Here is a 20,248-nt window from a genome sequence, read left to right as displayed (position 1 = left end):
TGTGATGTTAGGAGACGTGGGGACAGGCTCTGAAAACTAAAATCAGGGCGTAGTTTCTACCATGCTGGAAACAAGAACAAATCGGTCGGAGGCACTGGTTTTCTGATCCATAGACGTTGTATAGACCCAGACATTGTATCTATTAAGCAAACATCTCCAAGAGTCATATATACAGTATTAAGATTAAAGAAGATATATTGTATTAAAATTATCTAGGTATATGCATCAACCACCAAGCAAACCGATGAGAAAGTAGACCTCTATTATGAAAAGATAAGCCTGGCTTGGGAGGATCAGAGTACTCACTTTTCATTCCTAATTTGATGGTAATTTGATTGTAATTTCAAACGACTCGGAGACCGTTCTTGGATGCTTTGATCTGGAAGGAGGAAATGATAGAGGCGAAACAGTAGTTAGATATAGGTTGGGTTGTTAACTTAGTCGGTTATATATGTTATAACCCATACAGATCCGCTTTGAAACTTTAACATTAATGGTTACCGCTGCCAGAAAGCTCAAAGTACGCAAAGAAATATGGTGAGGTCCATGCTGGGTATAACCTTGAGGAACCACATAGGAAATGAACACCTACGAAGAAAGACTGGCGTTAATACCATTGTGACAAAAATCAAATGTCCGCAAGCAATTCGGCTTTAAACTTTTTCAAAAATCAAAAAGAGAACATTGAACATTAGAAGATGTATACCTAATCTAGTGCTGATATCTAATGTAACCTTCTTGAATTTTGATTTTCTATTTCGGAGGTTGAGCATAGATTTAAGCATGAACTGATGCGGATAATACTGTTGCTACTTCACAATCTTCAAGAACTCTCTTCACAATAAAAAGAGTTGACTCTTTTTTCCCTACGAATTGACTGATTTACATAATTGCGGAGATCTTTGTAGTATTCATAATGCCCTTTAGTTTTTGTGTTTAAGAAACGTTTCTGTGCTTTATCACGTAAATCTCGCATTATTTTAATAATGTCAGTAATCCACGGATTTTGTTTATTTGTAAGCTTTTTCGTGACCATCGGAGCATGACACTGCATTACTTGTAAAATACTATTTGTCAAAAATGACACCTTCTCATTGTCGTTACGTATGTCAAAAATCTCAAAAAAAAGGAATCGCGTAAAGATCATTGCAAAATGATTAATAATCAAAATCTTTGTAGCTTCTGAAGGTGGTTAATTGTAGAGACTTAATGGTCTCATCAATGTTTAGTGTACAGAATATTACTTCATGATCCGATAACCCATCTGAAGATACAACACCTGTATCGATTACTGATTCAGGGTCAGATACCATAATAATATCAAGCAATATTAATGATGACGATGTAACTCTTGTGGGGGTGGAGATTACTTGGGAAAGACTAAAATCTCCATAAAATCCACTAAAGTACGCGATGCACGAATTTCTAATTGCAGACAATTGATATTTAAATCACTTAATATAACCATTTTGGAGACCACTGGCAAAATTTCGTTGACTGTGCTCTCCAAAATATTCAAATATTCTATTACTCCTACTCTAGGTGCCCTTTTTTATTAATCTTTATGCTTAACCATAAAGTACTGGTACTTTAACTCTTAATACTGGGAAAACTTCTGTTAGCTCATCTTCTTTCCACTCGTTTTCTCATTGATGAGAATCGTGATCATTAGCAACTTATGCGGTCAGTGCTTTCCATTGACTTTGGTGGGGCCTTATTTAACCATAAAACGATGTGCCGGTAATCTTCTGAATCTGGTCGGTCCATCGTGTTGGTGAATGTCTTCTGCGCCTTCGTTTCCCGATACTATCAACCTCTCCATATTATTATTCCTCTTCGTGTAGTGTGTCCAAAACACCTCGGATATATCCAAGACAAATAGAAGATAGTCGTTCGATTTGCAGAATTCTGAGCATGCGCCTCAAGCACCACATTTTAAACGTATCAATTCGCTGTTTTAATTGTCCCCATATCGGAAGATGGGGAGGATCATTGAACTCCGCTACGAATAGAGCGGTCTTTCCAGATCTTAGATAGTCTGCTCAGTGCATTTTTAACCAGTTCTATTCTTCGGATATCGCTTTCATTTGAGCCTGTGTTATCAATATATGAGCCTAGATACATAATCTGGTCTACGATTTGAAACTTGTGTAGCGCATCCGTTAGTTGCAGAACATCAGAACTATAGACGATAATAAGTTGATTTTCTCTGCGTTAATGTTAAGGCCACATTTATTACTCTCAGTCTCAACTCGGTTTAGAAGAAGTTGTATTGTCTGCATATCTCAGGTTTGTAATCTTTTTCCGTTCAATTAAGATTCCTCCATTTCATTCGTCCAACCCTCTAAAGCATTTTGCTGTTGACGCACTCAAAAGGCTTTGGTAATCCAAGAAACAAATGACCATTGGGATATTGAATTCTCGCCAATTTGTCTTTGAGCTGTCTTAAATTTAGGTTGTTCCCTTTTTTGCCTTTATATTACTTGCCTGCTCATATAGAATCTGCCGATCCAGATAAGACTTCACACGCCGTTTAATAATTCGAAGCAGAATCTTACGCGGGTGCGAAATCAAGAAGATGGTACGATAGTTCAACATTTCGTAGATACACATTTCTGATGTATATGAACGAAAGCGGAGTCAGACCAAGTTGGATAACTTAGCTTTTCACAAATACGCTTGAAATAAACCAAACAGTTTATGAGACAAAAAATTCTTCTATCTCGATATTTGTTACATATAAAATATTTGATTATTTTAACTATTAGTTCAGTAGTATTATTATTGGTAGTAACTATTAGTTAAAGATAACATGTTTAAGAAATTTGAAATAATTGTACAAGAAAACACGAAAATGAATATTGAAATTGATATCATACGTTTACAATGAAAACTTCCTGCAATATCTGCACATCTTTCTGTGTAAATACTCAAACGATGTGAATGCTTCAAATTGAATGTGGACCCAAAATATATTCCGACTATCAATGTAGTCGGTGAGAAATGCACTTTTAAACATTTTGCGATGCGGAAGCTCTCAAGAAAATATGTTTTTTAAATTTGTAAACGGATAACGATTCTACCCGAGGAGAAATGTTATTATAGATTTACGCAATGTGATGCCAAATCCCAAATCTTTATTAATTCGTATTCAAACAAGGCGAAACACGTCAATTTCATTCACTTCCTGATGGTTCCGATTTGATTTGCCTATGGGTTCATCGACCTCATCGACTTTTTCTTCAATGAGAATTTGTAGGCGAGATATAAAAAGCTTTTTTTAGCAACTATGTAAATATCGATAAGGGTAATAAAAAAAATAAATCCTTTTACTAAGAAATATTACTATATCACTCTGGTAATATTAACTAAATCTAGAGTTTCCTACTCAAGTCAAACTTTGGTGGTTCCAACTCAAACAGGATCCCATAGCGATAATACTCGACATAATCCATTCATACAACTATTGTGAATGTCACGCTCGGATTTGAATGTATAAATTAATCATTTTGTATGTTTTCCATAATAATCTTAACGTTTGTATTCTGGTTTTGGCCAGAATAATATTTTCAAACACAATCTATTTCTATCGATGTGTTCGTTCTCATGAAAATTGCAAAAGAAAGATGTCATTAACCCCAAAAAATCTACTCGAAATCGTTGCAGTTTCATCGTAGAGGGAATTCTTGATGAAAACAAATCGATTTTTATTAGAAAACGTGTAACAAACGGGTACAAAGTAAAGGAATACGTGATCTAACTCGAAAATTTGATATTACTGATGACTAAGTCGTTATTCTTTTGTATTATTAAATTATTCAATAGAAATATATCACTATTTTATATACTAATTAACTTTAATTAATGCATTATAATCTCCTGTAAACAACCACCTGTTGCGTTCAGCTTTCAAGCTGTCCGAACCCTGGTTTATTTGTAATTTAATTTAATAATACAATATAACGGAGGAAAAATAAAGTAAGCGAACAATCAATTTGGTCGGGCAAGTTTAAATTAAATAAATTTAATGATGTGTAATGTATTCATAAAATCCTGGGGTTTATGTTAATTTAATAAACCATCCGATTAATTTTGAAAGCAAACAGGATCAATTCTATAATTAATTGTATCAAAAATTAATAATCATGGTAAACATTAAACTGTTTCACGTCGATTTTTGGTGGTTTTACCACGAAAAACGGTTTAAGACTAACTTAAATCATCACCAAATTAAACGTTTTTAAAAAATTTTCAATCGGTTTTTACTTTACTTCATCTTGTCGCATTTAATATTCCATCGAAACCTTCGTTTCGTATTTTTACATTTTTTCGGAATAAATCATAAACGCAATATAGAGCCCTCGTATTATTTCTGGATGGAAGATTTAAGGTGCAGTATATATCCTGTAAATATCCTAGCAAATACTTCCCAGATTTGGTCCTGGATACCCCGGATTCGGAAATCCATTACGCTCCCCCGTTAAGAAACGCGAGAAACGCTAGTTTTTCCAAGGAGGGATGTCGACTTCGAGAAAATCTCCGAAACCTTTCTTTCTTTCTTTGCGATATTTCCGTCTTTTATAGTATATCCACATTCGTATGCAACAACTCCTTTCATTACTCGTTATATTTATTTTCGAATATGCTTGAAAACATATTGAATATAATATGGCAATTTTTATATTTGTTTCTTTTTACTTATTTCATCGATTATACAACATTAAATTCCAACTTACATAATAATAACTTTCTTTTGCTGCAGATGATACAATAACTATGTTGGTTCTATTTCTTCAATGGATTGGCACAACATTCAATTAGCTAATAATTCTTTATATTTTTCTTAATCATGACGTGGAATATTTATATCCAATTCAGCAAGATCAGCAGTTGCTTATTTAACTGTTCAAGCAGTTTGTACATTTTAGACATAGACCAATAGTTGTTGTGTTCAAGAATAGTAGAGGTAAATTAACTCTTATTTTCCATGTGGTGCAAAAAAGATTTTGAATTGTAAAACTATTGACATAAGCAGTTGTAAAGTTTTCAGCAATCGTTAAATTACATAAATGATCTTTGATGCAGCTTTTGTTCGATGACCAGATATCTTGCGCAGAGTAGGCTATTAACTTCAGTTAATTTGATATCAATATAATCAGAGATTGTTGATTAAGTAAATGTAATATCTCGTTTATAGACTTCTTAAGCATTAGTATTTAGTCTACTTTCCCCGTTTCGATTAATCGAAGACAAATCGCCACCTGAGAATTATTTTGCACCAAGTTCCTTACACCTACAAGCAGTTATTTGGATTAAAACGTTAGCAGATCGATTTTCTTTTATGGTTGTGACTACAGGCTATGTCTAAATTCATGTTAGAGATATCAAGCCCTATGTCACGTGGTTGCACGCTCTGTTGTTGGTACAATACATGGTACAATATAATTGCACATATTAAGATTGTGTTTTGGACATGGTTCAAAATAATTCTTAGGTGACGAAATGCAAGTATAAAAATTCAAAAACACCTCTGCATGCTTCGCAACATTTCCGTCATTCCTGTAAAAATTAATACCCTCTATTTTGCTGAATAGATCAAAACACGTAGAATAAGAAGATATTCAGTTTATAAACATACAAGTTATGAGATATTCAACTCTCATCATTGTGCCATATTTTCTTCTGTAAATTTAGCATATACACGATAGAACGTGTATATTCTGTAAATTTAGTATTACTAATATTCATTATTAATTGTAAAAAAATGGAATGGCTACAACAAGAGTACAAGATGAGTTGATAACAACTTTAAGTGACTAAACATAGATTTTGATTGATACAAGATGACCCTTTTGTGGTTGCCCAAAAATTTATTGATGAAATTTCTATATTTTATTTCCAGATTGTTAATTAAATGTCATATATATGAAATCACAGCAAAAATTAGATGACAGAATATACACAATCAAGTGTTATGATAACAAAGGATGAAATAAGGTACTTGACAAAGCTCTTCTTTACATTAACATTTCAATTAGATCTGTTAAATACGAAGTCGCTACTTCGTGTCTATAAAGCAATTTTGTGATGTCAGCCTTTCAGGTGTATGCATGAGGTAGCCTCTGAGTCTGAACATCTTTCATCTTCAAATTCAGAGTGATATTGCATTAGACCATTTGTCTTAATGATTTGGAATTCACCCAGATCAGCATTCCAGAACAAATTATAACTGGTCAGGAGAGACTGTTATATTGGTCCACATAGAATGAGATCGGTCAATTATCATCAAAAATCTATGGACTAAGTAGAGGCATCAATGGTGTTGAGTCATCCAGCCATTAGAATGCACTACCGGATGTGATGAATACGAAGAATAAGAAGATATTCATAGTTCTTTAAAAGTACATAGTACATAAGTACATTTAAATGGATGCATTACGAACAACTTCTTTTAATCTTTAAGATGATGCACTAACACAAAATTTCTACCTACCACAAATATTGGAAAGTCACATGAAAACTTATTCTTTACTATTCACCTGAAAATGTATATTATGCTAAATCAAGGATACCTGTATCACTCGTTCATTTATTAAGCTACTGATACGCTGAGTAAATCGAGTAAATGCGATCAGTTTTACCCAGATTAGTTACTATAATGAAATATAATCAGCATTTTAAGTAAGTAACCTCCTTTGAGTGAAACAACATAGCATGTAAGATGTATGTCCAAGAAAGAATATAGATGAAAATCTGTTAATCTTCGAAAATATTTCTAGCGCACAGTTTATTTTCTCCTTTAAAAACTAATAAGATCTTCATCGGTTAAGGCCACACTTCTCAAACTTCCCAAAATTAATTGGTGGTGTCATATATGAAAGGATAGTGTAAATAGATTGTGACTTTATCGTGCCATCATTTAGAGTTCAGATTTCGTTGCCTCTCTTTTATGATTTTGTGTGCTCAGTATTTTTTGGCAGAGATTTTGTCTCATGATCAGAAACGTAGTAAAGTAAAAACGTAATCTGCCGAAATATTGATTTGGAATTCCATAAAGAATTGCCCCAATATTGATATGAGAGATTAGTTTGCTTTCTTTATTTGAAGAATATGTCTTCAAAATCACAATTGTATGGTTACGGAACGTCAGACTTGTTGCATGAGTACGACAATTGCATCTCCATAATCAAGCTTTATTGCTACTATTCTGCACGATTGACATGTCTTACTTTGGTGGATAAGCAATGGTCTCTGCTTGTTGCACTTTATGAACTTGTATCCGAATTCAACATAAACGGTTATGATGAAAAGAAAACATCAAAATTTGATGAGATCTTCTTCTCAGCGACTTTTCACAACATTTCACTATTTAAAGTAGACCTCTAATAAATCAACAATTTGATTCATTGCTCGAATAAGTTTTCAATATCATTTAACGAACAAAAAAAAATCATTTATCACTTTGAAGTTTTATTTTAACCCGATGATTGAGATATTGATAAAAACATGGTATATTTACTGGTTGAGTTGTTTATAGTATTTTACCCGATATTGGGTAAATATTTGCTGGTAATTATCTATCGAAGAAGAAGATTATTCAGTTATAGACAGCTTTGCGACCGATTTACATATTGCTAATTCTGAGAAAAATTATAAAAGCATTTCTTTTACGGCGCCAGTTCATTTACACTTTATAACTAAAAAAAATGTTGTAATTCAGATGAATTTAGTTATGGATTTTTGGTGCATTATAAACAATTAATGTAGAAAATAGTTTTCTATATCACCTTTAGTTTTGAAATTATGAACAACATTATAAACGAAATTATTTAATTTTAATGTTTTCGGAAATACCACTTTCTAACTGGAACAACGTTATATCTGAAGAATATCTTATTATAAGTTTTTGATTCATTATAAACAGTTAATGTAGAAAACATTTTCCCTATGGCATTTAGCTTTGAAATTATGAACGACTTTATAAACAAAAACATTTAATCCCCAAAGCTTCAAATTTGGGCCTTACCACTTTTTATCTAGAATATGGTTATATCTGAACAATATCTTGCTATGAATTATAAGTGTTTGGTTCATTACAAAGAATTAACACTTTCTTTCTTCTCTTTTAATATTCGGGTCATTATCGACTTTATTAACGTTAATATTTTGGGGAATTTACAATTTATAACTAAAAAAATATTACAATTTACTCGAATCTGGTTATAGATTCGTTATGGTTCATTATACACAATTAATATAGAAAACATTTTTCTCTATTATCTTTAGTTTTAAAGGTATGAACAACGTTATAAACGAACTCATTTAATTTTGATGTTATTGGGAATACCACTTTGTATCTAGAATATGATTATATTTGAGTAATATCTGAATATGAATTATAAGTTTTTGATTCATTGCAAAAAATTTACAGTGATACAATAAAGTCTACATAAAGCCCGGAAAATGATAATATCTCAGCTCCTGAAATGTATTTCAATGAAATTTTTTAACAAAACATATAAGATCTCCATTTTATTTCCTTATTTTACATAAAAACTATATAAGTTATTATTAATCAAGGAGAACACAAAACATAATCATATCTTTAACTCAAACAAGTTTACATACAGTCCTAAAAAAAGTCTATCAGTGTCCGTTATAGCTCAATAAAAATATGCAACTATCTAACGCTGAATAACAAACAAAACTAGACTAACACTAGCACTAGACATAGAACTAAAAACATTCTGTTTAGCCGTGCGTCTCTTAAAACGGCTAAACCTGAATGTTTCTACTTTTAGGTGTAATGTTAGTTCTAGAGACAGTGGTAAGTAGCGTAGTTAGCATAAGATATCATTATGTCGTATATATTTATTGAACTAAAACTAGAACTAACACTAGACCTAGAACTAGAAAGTATCGGGTTGGGTTGGGTCTTCAGACGCACGGCTAAACCCGAATGTTTCTAGTTCTAGGTCTAGTGTTAGTTCTAGTTTTACACTATCACTAGAACTAACACAAGATCTAGAACTAGAATCATTCGGGTTTAGCGGCACGTCTCTCAAGACGGTTAAACCCGAATGGCAGTGGTAGGTAATGTTAGCTAGCATAAGATATTACTATGTTATATATTGTTATTGAACTAAAACTAGAACTAACACTAGAACTAAGACAAGACCTAGAACTAGAATCGTTCGGGTTTAGCCGCACGTCTCGTAATACGGCTAAACCTGAATTTTTCTACTTTTAGGTGTAATGTTAGTTCTAAAAACAGTGGTAAGTAGCGTAGTTAGCATAAGATATCATTATGTTGCATATTTTTATTGAACCAAAGCTAGAACTAACACAAGACCTAGAACTAGAATAATTCGGGTTTAGCCGTCTTGAGAGATGTGCTACTAAATCCGAATGTTTCTAGTTCTAGATTCTAGTGTTAGTTCTAGTTTTGCGCTATCACCAGAACTAACACAAGACCTAGAACTAGAATAATTCGGGTTTAGCAGTCTTGAGAGACGTCCGGCTAAGTCCGAATGTTTCTAGTTCTAGGTGTAATGTTAGTTCTAGAGACAGTGGTAAGTAGCGCTAGTTAGCATAAGATATGACTATGTTCTATATTTTTATTGAACTAAAACTAGAACTAACACTAGACCTAGAACTACAAAGTATCGAGTTGGGTTGGGTCTTCAAACGCACGGCTAAATGTTTCTAGTTCTAGGTCTAGTCTCAGTTCTAGTTTAACACTAGCACTGTCACTAGAACTAATACAAGACTTAAAACTAGAATCATTCGGAGCGATTCTAGTGCTAGGTCTTGTGTTAGTTCTAGTGGCAGTGGTAGGTAGTGCTACCTAGCATAAGATATTACTATGTTATATATTTTTATGAACTAAAACTAGAACTAACACTAGAACTAAGACAAGGCATAGAACTAGAATCATTTAGGTTTAGCCGCACGTCTCTCAAGACGGCTAAACCCGAATTGTTGGAATGGTAGGTAGTGCTAGTTAGCATAAGATATTACTATGTTGTATACTTTTATTGAACTAAAACTTGAACTAACACAAGACCTACAACCAGAATAATTCGGGTGTAGCCGTCTTGAGAGACGTGCGACTAAATCTACTGCTGTAGCCTTCACTTCGTAGCACAAGTCGAACTGTTTCGACTTTATATTAAAATAATATAGACTTCTAATATCCTTCGTTTAAAAAATTCATTGAATTAGACTTTATAGTATATAGAATTTATAGTAACTTTATAGTAGTAGACTTTATTGTATCACTGTATATGTAAAACACTTTTTTCCATCACTTTTAATATTCGAATCATGATTGACTTTATTAACCTTAATATTTTGTAGCATTTACAATTTATAATTAAAAGATGGTTATAATTGAGATTAATTTGGTTATGGATTATGTCGATTTGATTTATTATAAACAATTAATTTAGAAAGTATTATTAGTAGTTTTGAAGTTATGAACGAATTTATAAACGAAATAATTCAATTTCGATGTTTTAAGGAATACCACTTTCTTTCCCATTCCAAAGAGTAATGGTTTTAGAAATCTTCATTAATCAAGTTTTGTATTCCAAGGAGTGAAAAAATAATTATTTTATTCTACCAAACTTAGTGTTATTTGTTACACGATGATTAATAAATTATTTATGATTGTTTATAATACTATTCAACTTTCAATTTGTTTGCTGTACACGTTTATCTTTAGAACATTATTTCCCTATAATTATTATTATTTTATTTCTTTTTGGGATGTACAAACATTTTGTTAATGTTTTATTTTTAATCTGTGATAATATCGATATCATATTTATTCCCCGTACAAATATTGAGCTTTCCTATACAAACAATTTTCATCGATAACCAGCAATTATCTTCGTTGTACACCTGTTTAATAGAAGGGAAATTGGTTCAGAGAGCTTGTACAATTTCCATAAGCACACATAGCACTTGTTTCAACTTTGATTACGACGACGCCGACGAAAAAATATTTGTTAATAATTCAAATCTTAATTTGTTTTATCTTAAACTTTTGAGTAATTTTATTTAATATTTGTCTTATAGAAATGAAACAGACGCCCGTTTCCAGTAACACAACCATGCTTTGGATTGCGTTTTTGATCTGTTACTTACAAGTTTGTAACTGCGTTCCGGTCGGAATCGCCCAGAATTTCGCTAATCCATTTCTAGGAAACTATCAAGTAAGTTTATGAAAGTTATTTACTTTAAAATTTAATAAGTTATTTCTGTATTCATTTCCGATTTTAGCAAGGACTTTCTGACATCGACATCCCCGGACATTGGCAAAATAGTCAATCATCTTCAGCAACTAAACGAGCTTGGCAAAATTTACAAGCAGGTTGGGGAAAACGTTTATCGCCAAACGCTTTACAAAACTTACAGGTATATTAAAAAAAGACCTCCCAAAAAAGTACTTAAAATTATTAATGCTCGGACGGATTTTTAATTTGTATGGAAATTACAAGTGGAGTTTTAATTAACTGAATGTCCCATTTAGTTCGTTTTAAAGGTCATGGAGTTTAGGGATTTGAATTTTGTTTGCAGAATTTAGTTTTGCGATCATCAATTGCTGATTCAATGGCCGATTACGGGGATTATTCATTGGACCAAGACATCTTTGATTGGGGAAATGAGAAGAGATCGTGGAAATCGCTCAACGGTGGTGGATGGGGTAAAAGATCCGACTGGGGTAACTTCAGAGGTAGATATATTTATGTTATACAAGAATTTTAAGATGAAATCTTTAATTTGGTTAATCAAAATTTAATTCATTTTTGAATATTCGAGTTGTGAATATAATGTTAGTTTGGTAGAGATATGTGATACAATAGTTAATTAGTATTCTAGAAACTAACCAAAACTAGATCGAACATGTATGAGGACAGCTTTAGAAATTTGAAACTTGTTGTTTTTGAATAACTAAATTAATTAAAAGTTTTGATTTGGATACATTTTGAATTTAAAATTGTTTAATTTGACCTTTTTCGTTGTAGGTTCGTGGGGAAAACGTGACCCGGCGTGGACTAACTTGAAAGGTATTTGGGGCAAGCGCGATAATTAGATTATTGAAATTATAGGTAATTTAAATATTATAAATAATCGGCGTTGTCTGCTATGGATATTTATTTAAAAAAAATGATTTCAACTGAAACTTTCTTTCTTCAAAAACATCTATGCTTTTGTTGTAAATTAAAATAATATACAGGATAGTTACTAAAAAAATTATAAAATATTATTTATTTAATTTTTTTGTTGAACTATTCTGTATAAAGTTTAATCTTAATTTTTTTAAATTATATTTTTGTTGCAGGAAATTAAATGATGCGCAGTACACAATAACAAAAAAATACATTCCTTTTTTGTTTATTTTAAGTAGAAATAATAAAGATTAATCCCATTCATCTGCTGTACTGTTTTCTGTGTCTAGGATTATAATAAACGAGAAAAAACATCAGAAATAAAAAAACTTCATTGGGGGTAGTTTGGACAACGATAATAAGAAGACAAAAAGTACCTTGGGGCACATCACTATTTCGAAAAGATATCTACCCGTTTTATCAATATTACACAAAAAATACCTACTATTGTAATTTAAAAAAAAATAATAATAAACATAAAATGTAATAAGTGAAAAATAATAAATGTATTACAACTGGCAAAAGGTTTTATGTTTTAAAAACGCAACCAAGTTATTTAAATCAAATTTAATTTAAATAAATGCTCCAAATTTAGAATTTATTTATTTATTTAAGTTTATAATTGAAATCAAGATCAACAGAAGTGTCAATATCAACAGGTAACTTTTTTAGATTAAGTTTAAGAATTAATTGCTCAAAAACTAATCGAGATATCATAAAACGGTTTTCACTATTAAAATTGTTTGGGAATTTTGAATAATACTCCGAATTTTATTTTTTCAACTTTATACATAACCTAGAAAAAAACATTTGAAATTAACTCAACAAAAAGTGCTAATACGAATCAGTATTTCTTTAGGCTAACTTTAAAAATTGATTTCTCAAAAAGTAATCGAAATATCAACAAATAATTTTCACCATTACAATTAATAAAGAATTTAAAAAAAATCCTTCAAATTTAAGTTTTCCAATCTTATACTTAACCTAGAAAGATATAATGATATAATTGAAATCAAGTCCAACAGAAATATCAATATCAACAGATAACTTTTTTAGATTAACTTTAAGAATTAATTGCTCAAAAACTAATCGAGATATCATAAAACGGTTTTCACTATTAAAATTGTTTGGGAATTTTGAGTAAATGCTCCAAATTTCATTTTTTCAACTTTATACATAACCTAGAAAAAACCATTTGAAATCAACTCAACAAAAAATGTTAATACGAATCAGTATATCTTTAGGCTAACGTTAAAAATTGATTTCTCAAAGAGTAATCGAGAAATCAGAAATTGCTTTACACTATTAAAATTAATAGAGAATTTTAAATAAATCCTTCAAATTTAAGTTTTTCAATTTTATACATAACCCAGAAAAATATAATGATATAATTGAAATTAAGTCTAACAGAAGTGCCAATATCAACACATAACTTTTTTAAGTTCACTTTAAGAATTAATTGCTCAAAAACTAATCGAGATATCATAAAACGGTTTTCACCATTTAAATTGTTAGAAAATTTGGAATAAATGTTCCAAATTTCATTTTTCCAACTTCATACATAACCTAGAAAAATATATTTGAAATCAACTCAACAAAAAGGGTCAATACGAATCGGTATTTTTTTTTGGTTAACTTTAAAAAGTGATTTCTCAAAAACTAATCCTGATCTTAAAAATTAATTCTATCCTGGGCGTTACTTGTCGATTACGGCGAAATTTGGCACTGTTTGTTTTATGTTTGAAGTAAAAATTTTTGAAAATTATTATAAAGGTTACAAATTAGGGGTAGTTTTTTGTTTATAACTCAAAAATGAAAACTGCCATCGTAATTTGTCAAATGAGTATTGTTTTTTTTTAATCTATCTATATCGATGTTCCACGAGGTGAACTACCCTCATTTTCTTTAAATAATAAATATAAAACTACTAGATAAATAAGATATTTTATTTGAAATGGTTGATTATATCAAAGAAGTTTATGTTATATTACTAATTGACGTTTTTTCAATTCAACCCGTAATATCTGCTGATGGGAAACTTCTTTCTCCACTTTTTATTGTTTTAAAAGAAAGCTCTGGCAGCTTTGGACTACAGGATAGCAACTACAATGTTTAAGGCACACAATATATACGTTTTGACATCAAATTCTGGAAAGTTAACTTCAGAACACATGAAAAATTGGCTACAAAATGTATATTTTCCAAATACTGGTTCTAAATCATTATTATTATTAGATTCATGGAGTGGTCATTGTCCTGAAGTTATTAGTGAAATACTCCATCAGATACTAATTTTCAGGGACAACAGGTCAAATACAAATACCCCTAGATGTATTTGGTTTCAGAATATCGAAAAATTTTATTAGAAGATTCTCTGATCAGATTATTCTTTACCAGTATGATGTCAATTTACATCAGAGGGATAATATATCAAAATTGCAATCCCATGGAACGCATAACCAGTTGTCTTCCCCTTGGTTTATAAATGTTTTTTAATACGCATGGTTTGCAAGTGGCTATATACATAGAGGAGAGACCAAACCATTTTGAAAATCCCGTGGAAGTTTGCTTTTCGAGTGAGAAGCCAACGTGAGATATCTGTGGGGATATAGCGGTCATAACATGTGCATGGTGTAAAAAATCCTTATGTTTAAAACATTTTATCCACGACTTTCATTTTTGCCAACACTATGTAGAATAAAAATAAATTTAACATTGAACATAAAAAACGTCAATTAGTAATATAAAACAAACTTCTTTGGTGATTATACCAAAGAAGTAAAGAACCATTTTTTTGCAGTTGCTTTTTAACTCATAAATTAGTAAAATATCTTATTTATCTAGTAGTTTTATATTTATTATTTAAAGACAATGAGGGTAGTTCACCTCTTGGCACATCGATATAGATAGATTAAAAAAAAACAATACTCATTTAACAAATTACGATGGCAGTTTTCATTTTCGAGATATAAACAAAAAACTACCCCTAATTTGTAACCTTTATAAGCATTTTCAAAAATGTTTGCTTCAAATATAAAACAAACACATTAATAGATAGAATTAATAGAATTAATTTTTAAGGGGGTGGCTAACCCCAACCATCCCTAAATGATGTATTATGCCTTATTTTACACTAAACATTTTATTGTGCGACTAATTTACGGTTTCGTTTAAACTATTTTCAAAATGCCTGACAGTTTTATCACATCACTCTCACGAACAGTAGTTACATGTTAACCCTCTTTAACATCGCTAGGGTTGATCTACGACGAATGAGAAAAAACACTTAACTAAAATTTTTTAATATCAGCTACAATTTACGAAATTTTGATATAGTAGACGCCACGAGAGCTGGCAGTAAATCATCGTTTTCCGTTCTTACAAATGCCATACGTAGTAAATTAAAATTCACAAACCGCTAGAGAGTATTATGTGTTAGAAAGAGATAGCATTAGTTTAATATGTCTGCTGTACAATTCAAATAGCCACGTCGAAAAAGTACGAAAAAGTACTGTTCTTTTAAGGGATGTTGTCACCAAGTACGAATTGAGCGCCGTTCGATCTGCTTGGCCATTGGTCGTCAACCCTACCTACAGATCGGACGGTCGCCAACCAACCACAACGCCCGGTTGATAGGGTTTTACCCAAGGGCGCCTATTTAAGGCGGCCGGGTTTCCATCAGCGGGCAATTCCAACCGAACTCCGAAGCGACAACAACAGCGACAACAGCAGCGACAACGATAACAGCGACAACAAGCCAGCACTTCAACCGCCAATTCGAAGACAACCCCTTTCGTCTTAAAAAAACCTTTGAGGGTTTTTTTTTGTACATATTTTTGTAAATAAATTATTTCGTTTTATTCAACAACTGTTGTTTCTTCTTCGGCGCAATCCATCCCCCGTAACAATTGGCGCCCAACGTATGGCCTGATAATGCCAAAAGGACCAACAACGAGAAGCCGTTCATTGTCGACACGGCCATATCCGACGAAGGAAGATTTGGCAAGCTCTTCAGAAGAAGAGGGGCCCACCCAACCGATTAAAGAAGAGAAGAAAGGAAAAGAATCCCAAACGCAGAAGATGGGGAAGACCGCCGAAGAACCGAAACAAGACAGTGCGACCGTTCAGACACAGGTTTGCGCCCTGTCAAAGTTATTGGCCGAACATGTCTGCATCCCAAAAGCCGAGCCCCCGTGCTTCACCGGCGATTCCTTGGAGGATCCTGCAGAATTCATCAAGGTAATAAAGACATATTTCACTGACACCGGCATTCCATCAGCGGAACAAACAAAGAAAGCGACCAGTTTTCTTCGAGAAGATGCCGCTGTGTGGTGGAGTGCATTCGATGATTTGGAGATGTCCTTCGCGGAATTTCACCAAGCGCTGTTGGAAAGGTTCAACAGTCCGCAAATATTGGCACAAGTCAACGGCCAATATTTCAGCCGCCATCAGCAGACTGATGAATCGGTGCAGGCGTTTTTGAAACGCAAACACCTGCAAGCCCGTCGTCTGCACCGAAAACCGGACGACGACATTGGAATGATGGTTGCCCTGCTGCTACCTCAGCTACAGCTGCACCTGTCCCCCACGCCGGCCAACATACACGAGTTGCGACACAAAGCAATCCGCACGGAGGCGCTTCTGAAGAAGTCTGGCCTCCTCAAACAACCCTCAACACCATCTCCAAAGGGTAAGAAGACTCCTGAAGGGGACAACGAGGACCCCAAGAAGAAGGTGCCTCGATGCTGGTACTGCCCCGGGTACCATTGGAACCGTGACTGTCCCCTACAACGCAGCACCGGTTCGGGAAACGAAACGGCGGCCGTTCGCCCAGGACAACCCGGACGGCCGCAGTAATCTCCACATTGGAGGAACCTGGTTGCTCCAGCCGCTCGACTGTAATAATCGAGGTAGCAGGAAGGCGCGGCCTAGCTCTCCTGGATTCCGGCTCGACAAGCAACTTCGTCAGCTCAAGAGCCGTCGCGTCTTATAAACCGCTGGGAGACACCTACGCCACCCAAGCGGACCCGAATGCCCAGCTGCCCATCCTCGGGAAGGCCGAAATCCAGTTCACCATCGGTGGACTCCAGTGCACCCAGCAGTTTTTGGTGGTTCCCCGACTCAGCACCCCGTTTGTTTTTGGGGATCCCTGGTTCCGCGACCAAGTGGTGATCCTCGATTTCCAACGAGGCTGTTTTCACTTCGGGAAAGAGAAGAGGACCACGATGTACTTCCGACGGGGCAGCCCCACTGCGCCACTGCCCGCTCTGGACGTCAGTACTATCCGTCACCAATTTCCGGACAAACACAAAGAGGCCTTTCTAACGACGCTTCGTGCCTTCCCCGACGTGTTTACCGACTCCCATAAGAGTACCACAGGTGCAACTCAGCACAAACTGGAGCTCACCGAAGGAGCAAGGCCGTTTCGACTACCGCCATACCGCTGCTCCTATACCAAAAAGGAATTTATCGCCCGTGAAGTAGAGAAGATGTTGGCGGAAGGTGTCATTGAAGCCAGTCGTTCCCCGTATTCATCTCCGATCGTACTGGTGGAGAAGAAAGATGGGGCCAAGAGGTTTTGCGTCGACTACCGTCGATTAAACCAGCAAACGGTGGACGAGTCCTCAGCGTTGCCAATCATCCACGAGACGCTGCGGGACCTCAGCCAGGCTACCGTTTTTTCGAGCCTCGACCTGCGGTCCGGATATTGGCAAATCCCAATGGAGAAGGGGTCTCGACCCTTAACCGCCTTCACAACTCCCGACGGTGCCACCTACCAGTTTCGCGTCATGCCTTTCGGATTGAAGAATGCCCCGGCGACGTTCCAGAAGTTGATGACGCAAGAAGTGCTCCCTGGATACCTCCGGAAATTCGCCCTGGTGTACCTGGATGATGTCATCGTCTACAGCAACTCCTGGGAAGAACACCTTAGACACTTACACCTGGTGTTTGAACGGCTCCGGTTACACAACCTCCGGTTATCACCGGAAAAATGCCACTTGGGGGCAACAACCATCGACTACCTGGGTCACCGGATTACACCAGGAGGAGTGGAGCCCTTACCGAACCACATCAACTCCCTCTGCGACGCATCGAGACCGTCCAACAAGAAGCAGCTGCGATCCTTCTTGGGACTGTGTAACTGGCTACGCGGGTTTATTCCACGCTGCGCCGAAGTGTTAACCCCGCTGACAGATCTCTTGCGGGGCCAGAAACAGTTTAAGTGGACAGCTGAAGCCGAGAACGCCTTTCTCGAGATTAAACAGCTACTGAGCCGCCCACTGCAACTTAGACGCCCGGACTTCACTCAACCTTTCGTGCTACAGACCGATGCCAGCGGGAAGGGAATTGCCGCGGTCCTCTACCAAGAACCGGGAAGGAAGATCATCGCATTTGCCAGCGCCAAGTTGTCTCCCACTGAGCAGCGCTACCATGCTAACGAACAGGAATGCTTGGCAGTCGTCTGGGCGATGCGATTTTTCCGACCGTACCTGGAGGACAGAAGATTCACCCTGCGCACCGACAGTAGAGCATTGTTATGGCTTGAAACCATGAAGGACCGGAACGCCAAGTTAACCCGGTGGGCGCTCCTTCTTCAGGAATATAAATTTGACGTACAACACGTCCCGGGGCAACAGAACGAACTCCCGGACTTTCTCTCGCGCCAACCCGGGCATGAACCAACGACTCCTGCGGGTCACACAGCTGACGTCGACCGGATGTTTCTTCCACCATCCGCCGAACAAGAACCAAAAAACGTCCGACCCCACATAGCATGTGTCGAATTCCCTGGGCTAGCAGACGACTTAAAAGACAGTCAACGACGAAATCCCCACAGCCAAAACCTGATTCGTACCCTGGACGGAATCAACGAGGCGGGTCCCACAAACCCGGCGGAAGCTAGAGTCGCCGCCCAGTATTTAGTGCATGATGGGCTTTTGTGGAGACGACATCCCGATGGTAACCGATTGATCGTGCCACAGGACATGCACGACCAGGTGTTGCACGCCTACCATGACGCGTCCACCGCAGGCCATCCCGGAGCTGAGGAAACCACGAGGGTCATCCTGAGGAAATACTGGTGGCTCGGCGTAGAGGAAGACGTGGCCAGACACGTCCGGGATTGCTGGGCCTGCTCATCGCTCAAGCGGGGACCCCTACAGGAACGGGCTCCATTACGAACACGAGCGCCCACACAACCATGGGAAGTTTTGGCAGTAGACCTCATGGGCCCATACGTGAAAACACGAGATAACAACAGGTTTGTGTTCGTTGTCACCGACCTGTTCAGTCGATGGGTGGAGGCGTTTCCGGCCGCTACCAGCAGCGCTCCGAAAATCATAAATATCCTGGAGAGTGAGGTGTTTCCCCGGTATGGTTATCCAAGGGCCATTTTATCCGACAACGGGCCTCAGTTTACCAGCGCCAACTGGGACTCCGCGCTGAGACGTTGGGGGTGCCACCACTGGACGACGCCGATATACCACCCTCAGGCCAATCCTGCGGAGAGGAGGATTCAAGAAATAAAGAAATGCATACGGATCCAACTCCAGGGCATAAATCCAACGACCTGGGATCGACACATCAATCGGGCTCTATTCAACGTTCGGTCACGGCGCAACGCGGCGACAAGAGAAACCCCCGCCGCCCTGCTGTTGGGATACGAGTTACCGCGACCTGGGGAATGGTTTCTTGAGGGCCCCCAAGATGGTCAACAGCCAGCGACAGGACGGGCCGAGAGAAGAAGACGAGCGCACAAGAACGAGCACCGATACCGCCAGCGATACGCTGGGGCTGTACCACCACCCAGGCGGTTCCTGCCAAGGCAGCTCGTAATGGAGCGGGCTCATGTAGCGACGCCGTTTGGTCCTCGTTGGATAGGACCCCACATGGTTATAGAGGAGGCCGGACCTACAACGTACTGGATCCGCAGACACCAGACTGCAGAGCCCAGCAAAGTCCACACCAACGACCTACGTCTGGCTCCTCCACCATATCGACACCCACCTGCGCAGCCCGAACCAGCGCCTTGAGGGAGGGGGTGTCACCAAGTACGAATTGAGCGCCGTTCG

At 36.4% G+C, this 20,248-nt stretch overlaps 1 protein-coding gene across 2 annotated transcripts in view; it reads left to right on the top strand.

Moving 5' to 3' along the window:
* LOC111429484 (Myoinhibiting peptide precursor) overlaps positions 1–12,438 on the top strand; it is a 99,643-nt gene extending 87,205 nt beyond the window's left edge. Inside the window, exons 2-6 of one of the 2 annotated variants that reach the window (XM_023065407.2) lie at positions 11,083–11,219; positions 11,287–11,421; positions 11,584–11,740; positions 12,033–12,116; positions 12,350–12,438. In XM_023065407.2, coding sequence (XP_022921175.1) covers positions 11,085–11,219; positions 11,287–11,421; positions 11,584–11,740; positions 12,033–12,100 — 495 coding nt within the window. In that variant the 5' untranslated portion in view covers positions 11,083–11,084 and the 3' untranslated portion in view covers positions 12,101–12,116; positions 12,350–12,438. The remainder of the gene's footprint in view (positions 1–11,082; positions 11,220–11,286; positions 11,422–11,583; positions 11,741–12,032; positions 12,117–12,349) is intronic. The other variant, XM_023065408.2, reaches the window with a different exon arrangement.
* Positions 12,439–20,248: the final 7,810 nt, after the last annotated feature.

The sequence above is a fragment of the Onthophagus taurus genome, chromosome 11 (assembly GCF_036711975.1).
Source record: "Onthophagus taurus isolate NC chromosome 11, IU_Otau_3.0, whole genome shotgun sequence".
In the NCBI taxonomy this organism is placed as follows: Eukaryota; Metazoa; Arthropoda; class Insecta; order Coleoptera; family Scarabaeidae; genus Onthophagus; species Onthophagus taurus.
This window is presented reverse-complemented; position numbering and strand designations above follow the sequence as displayed.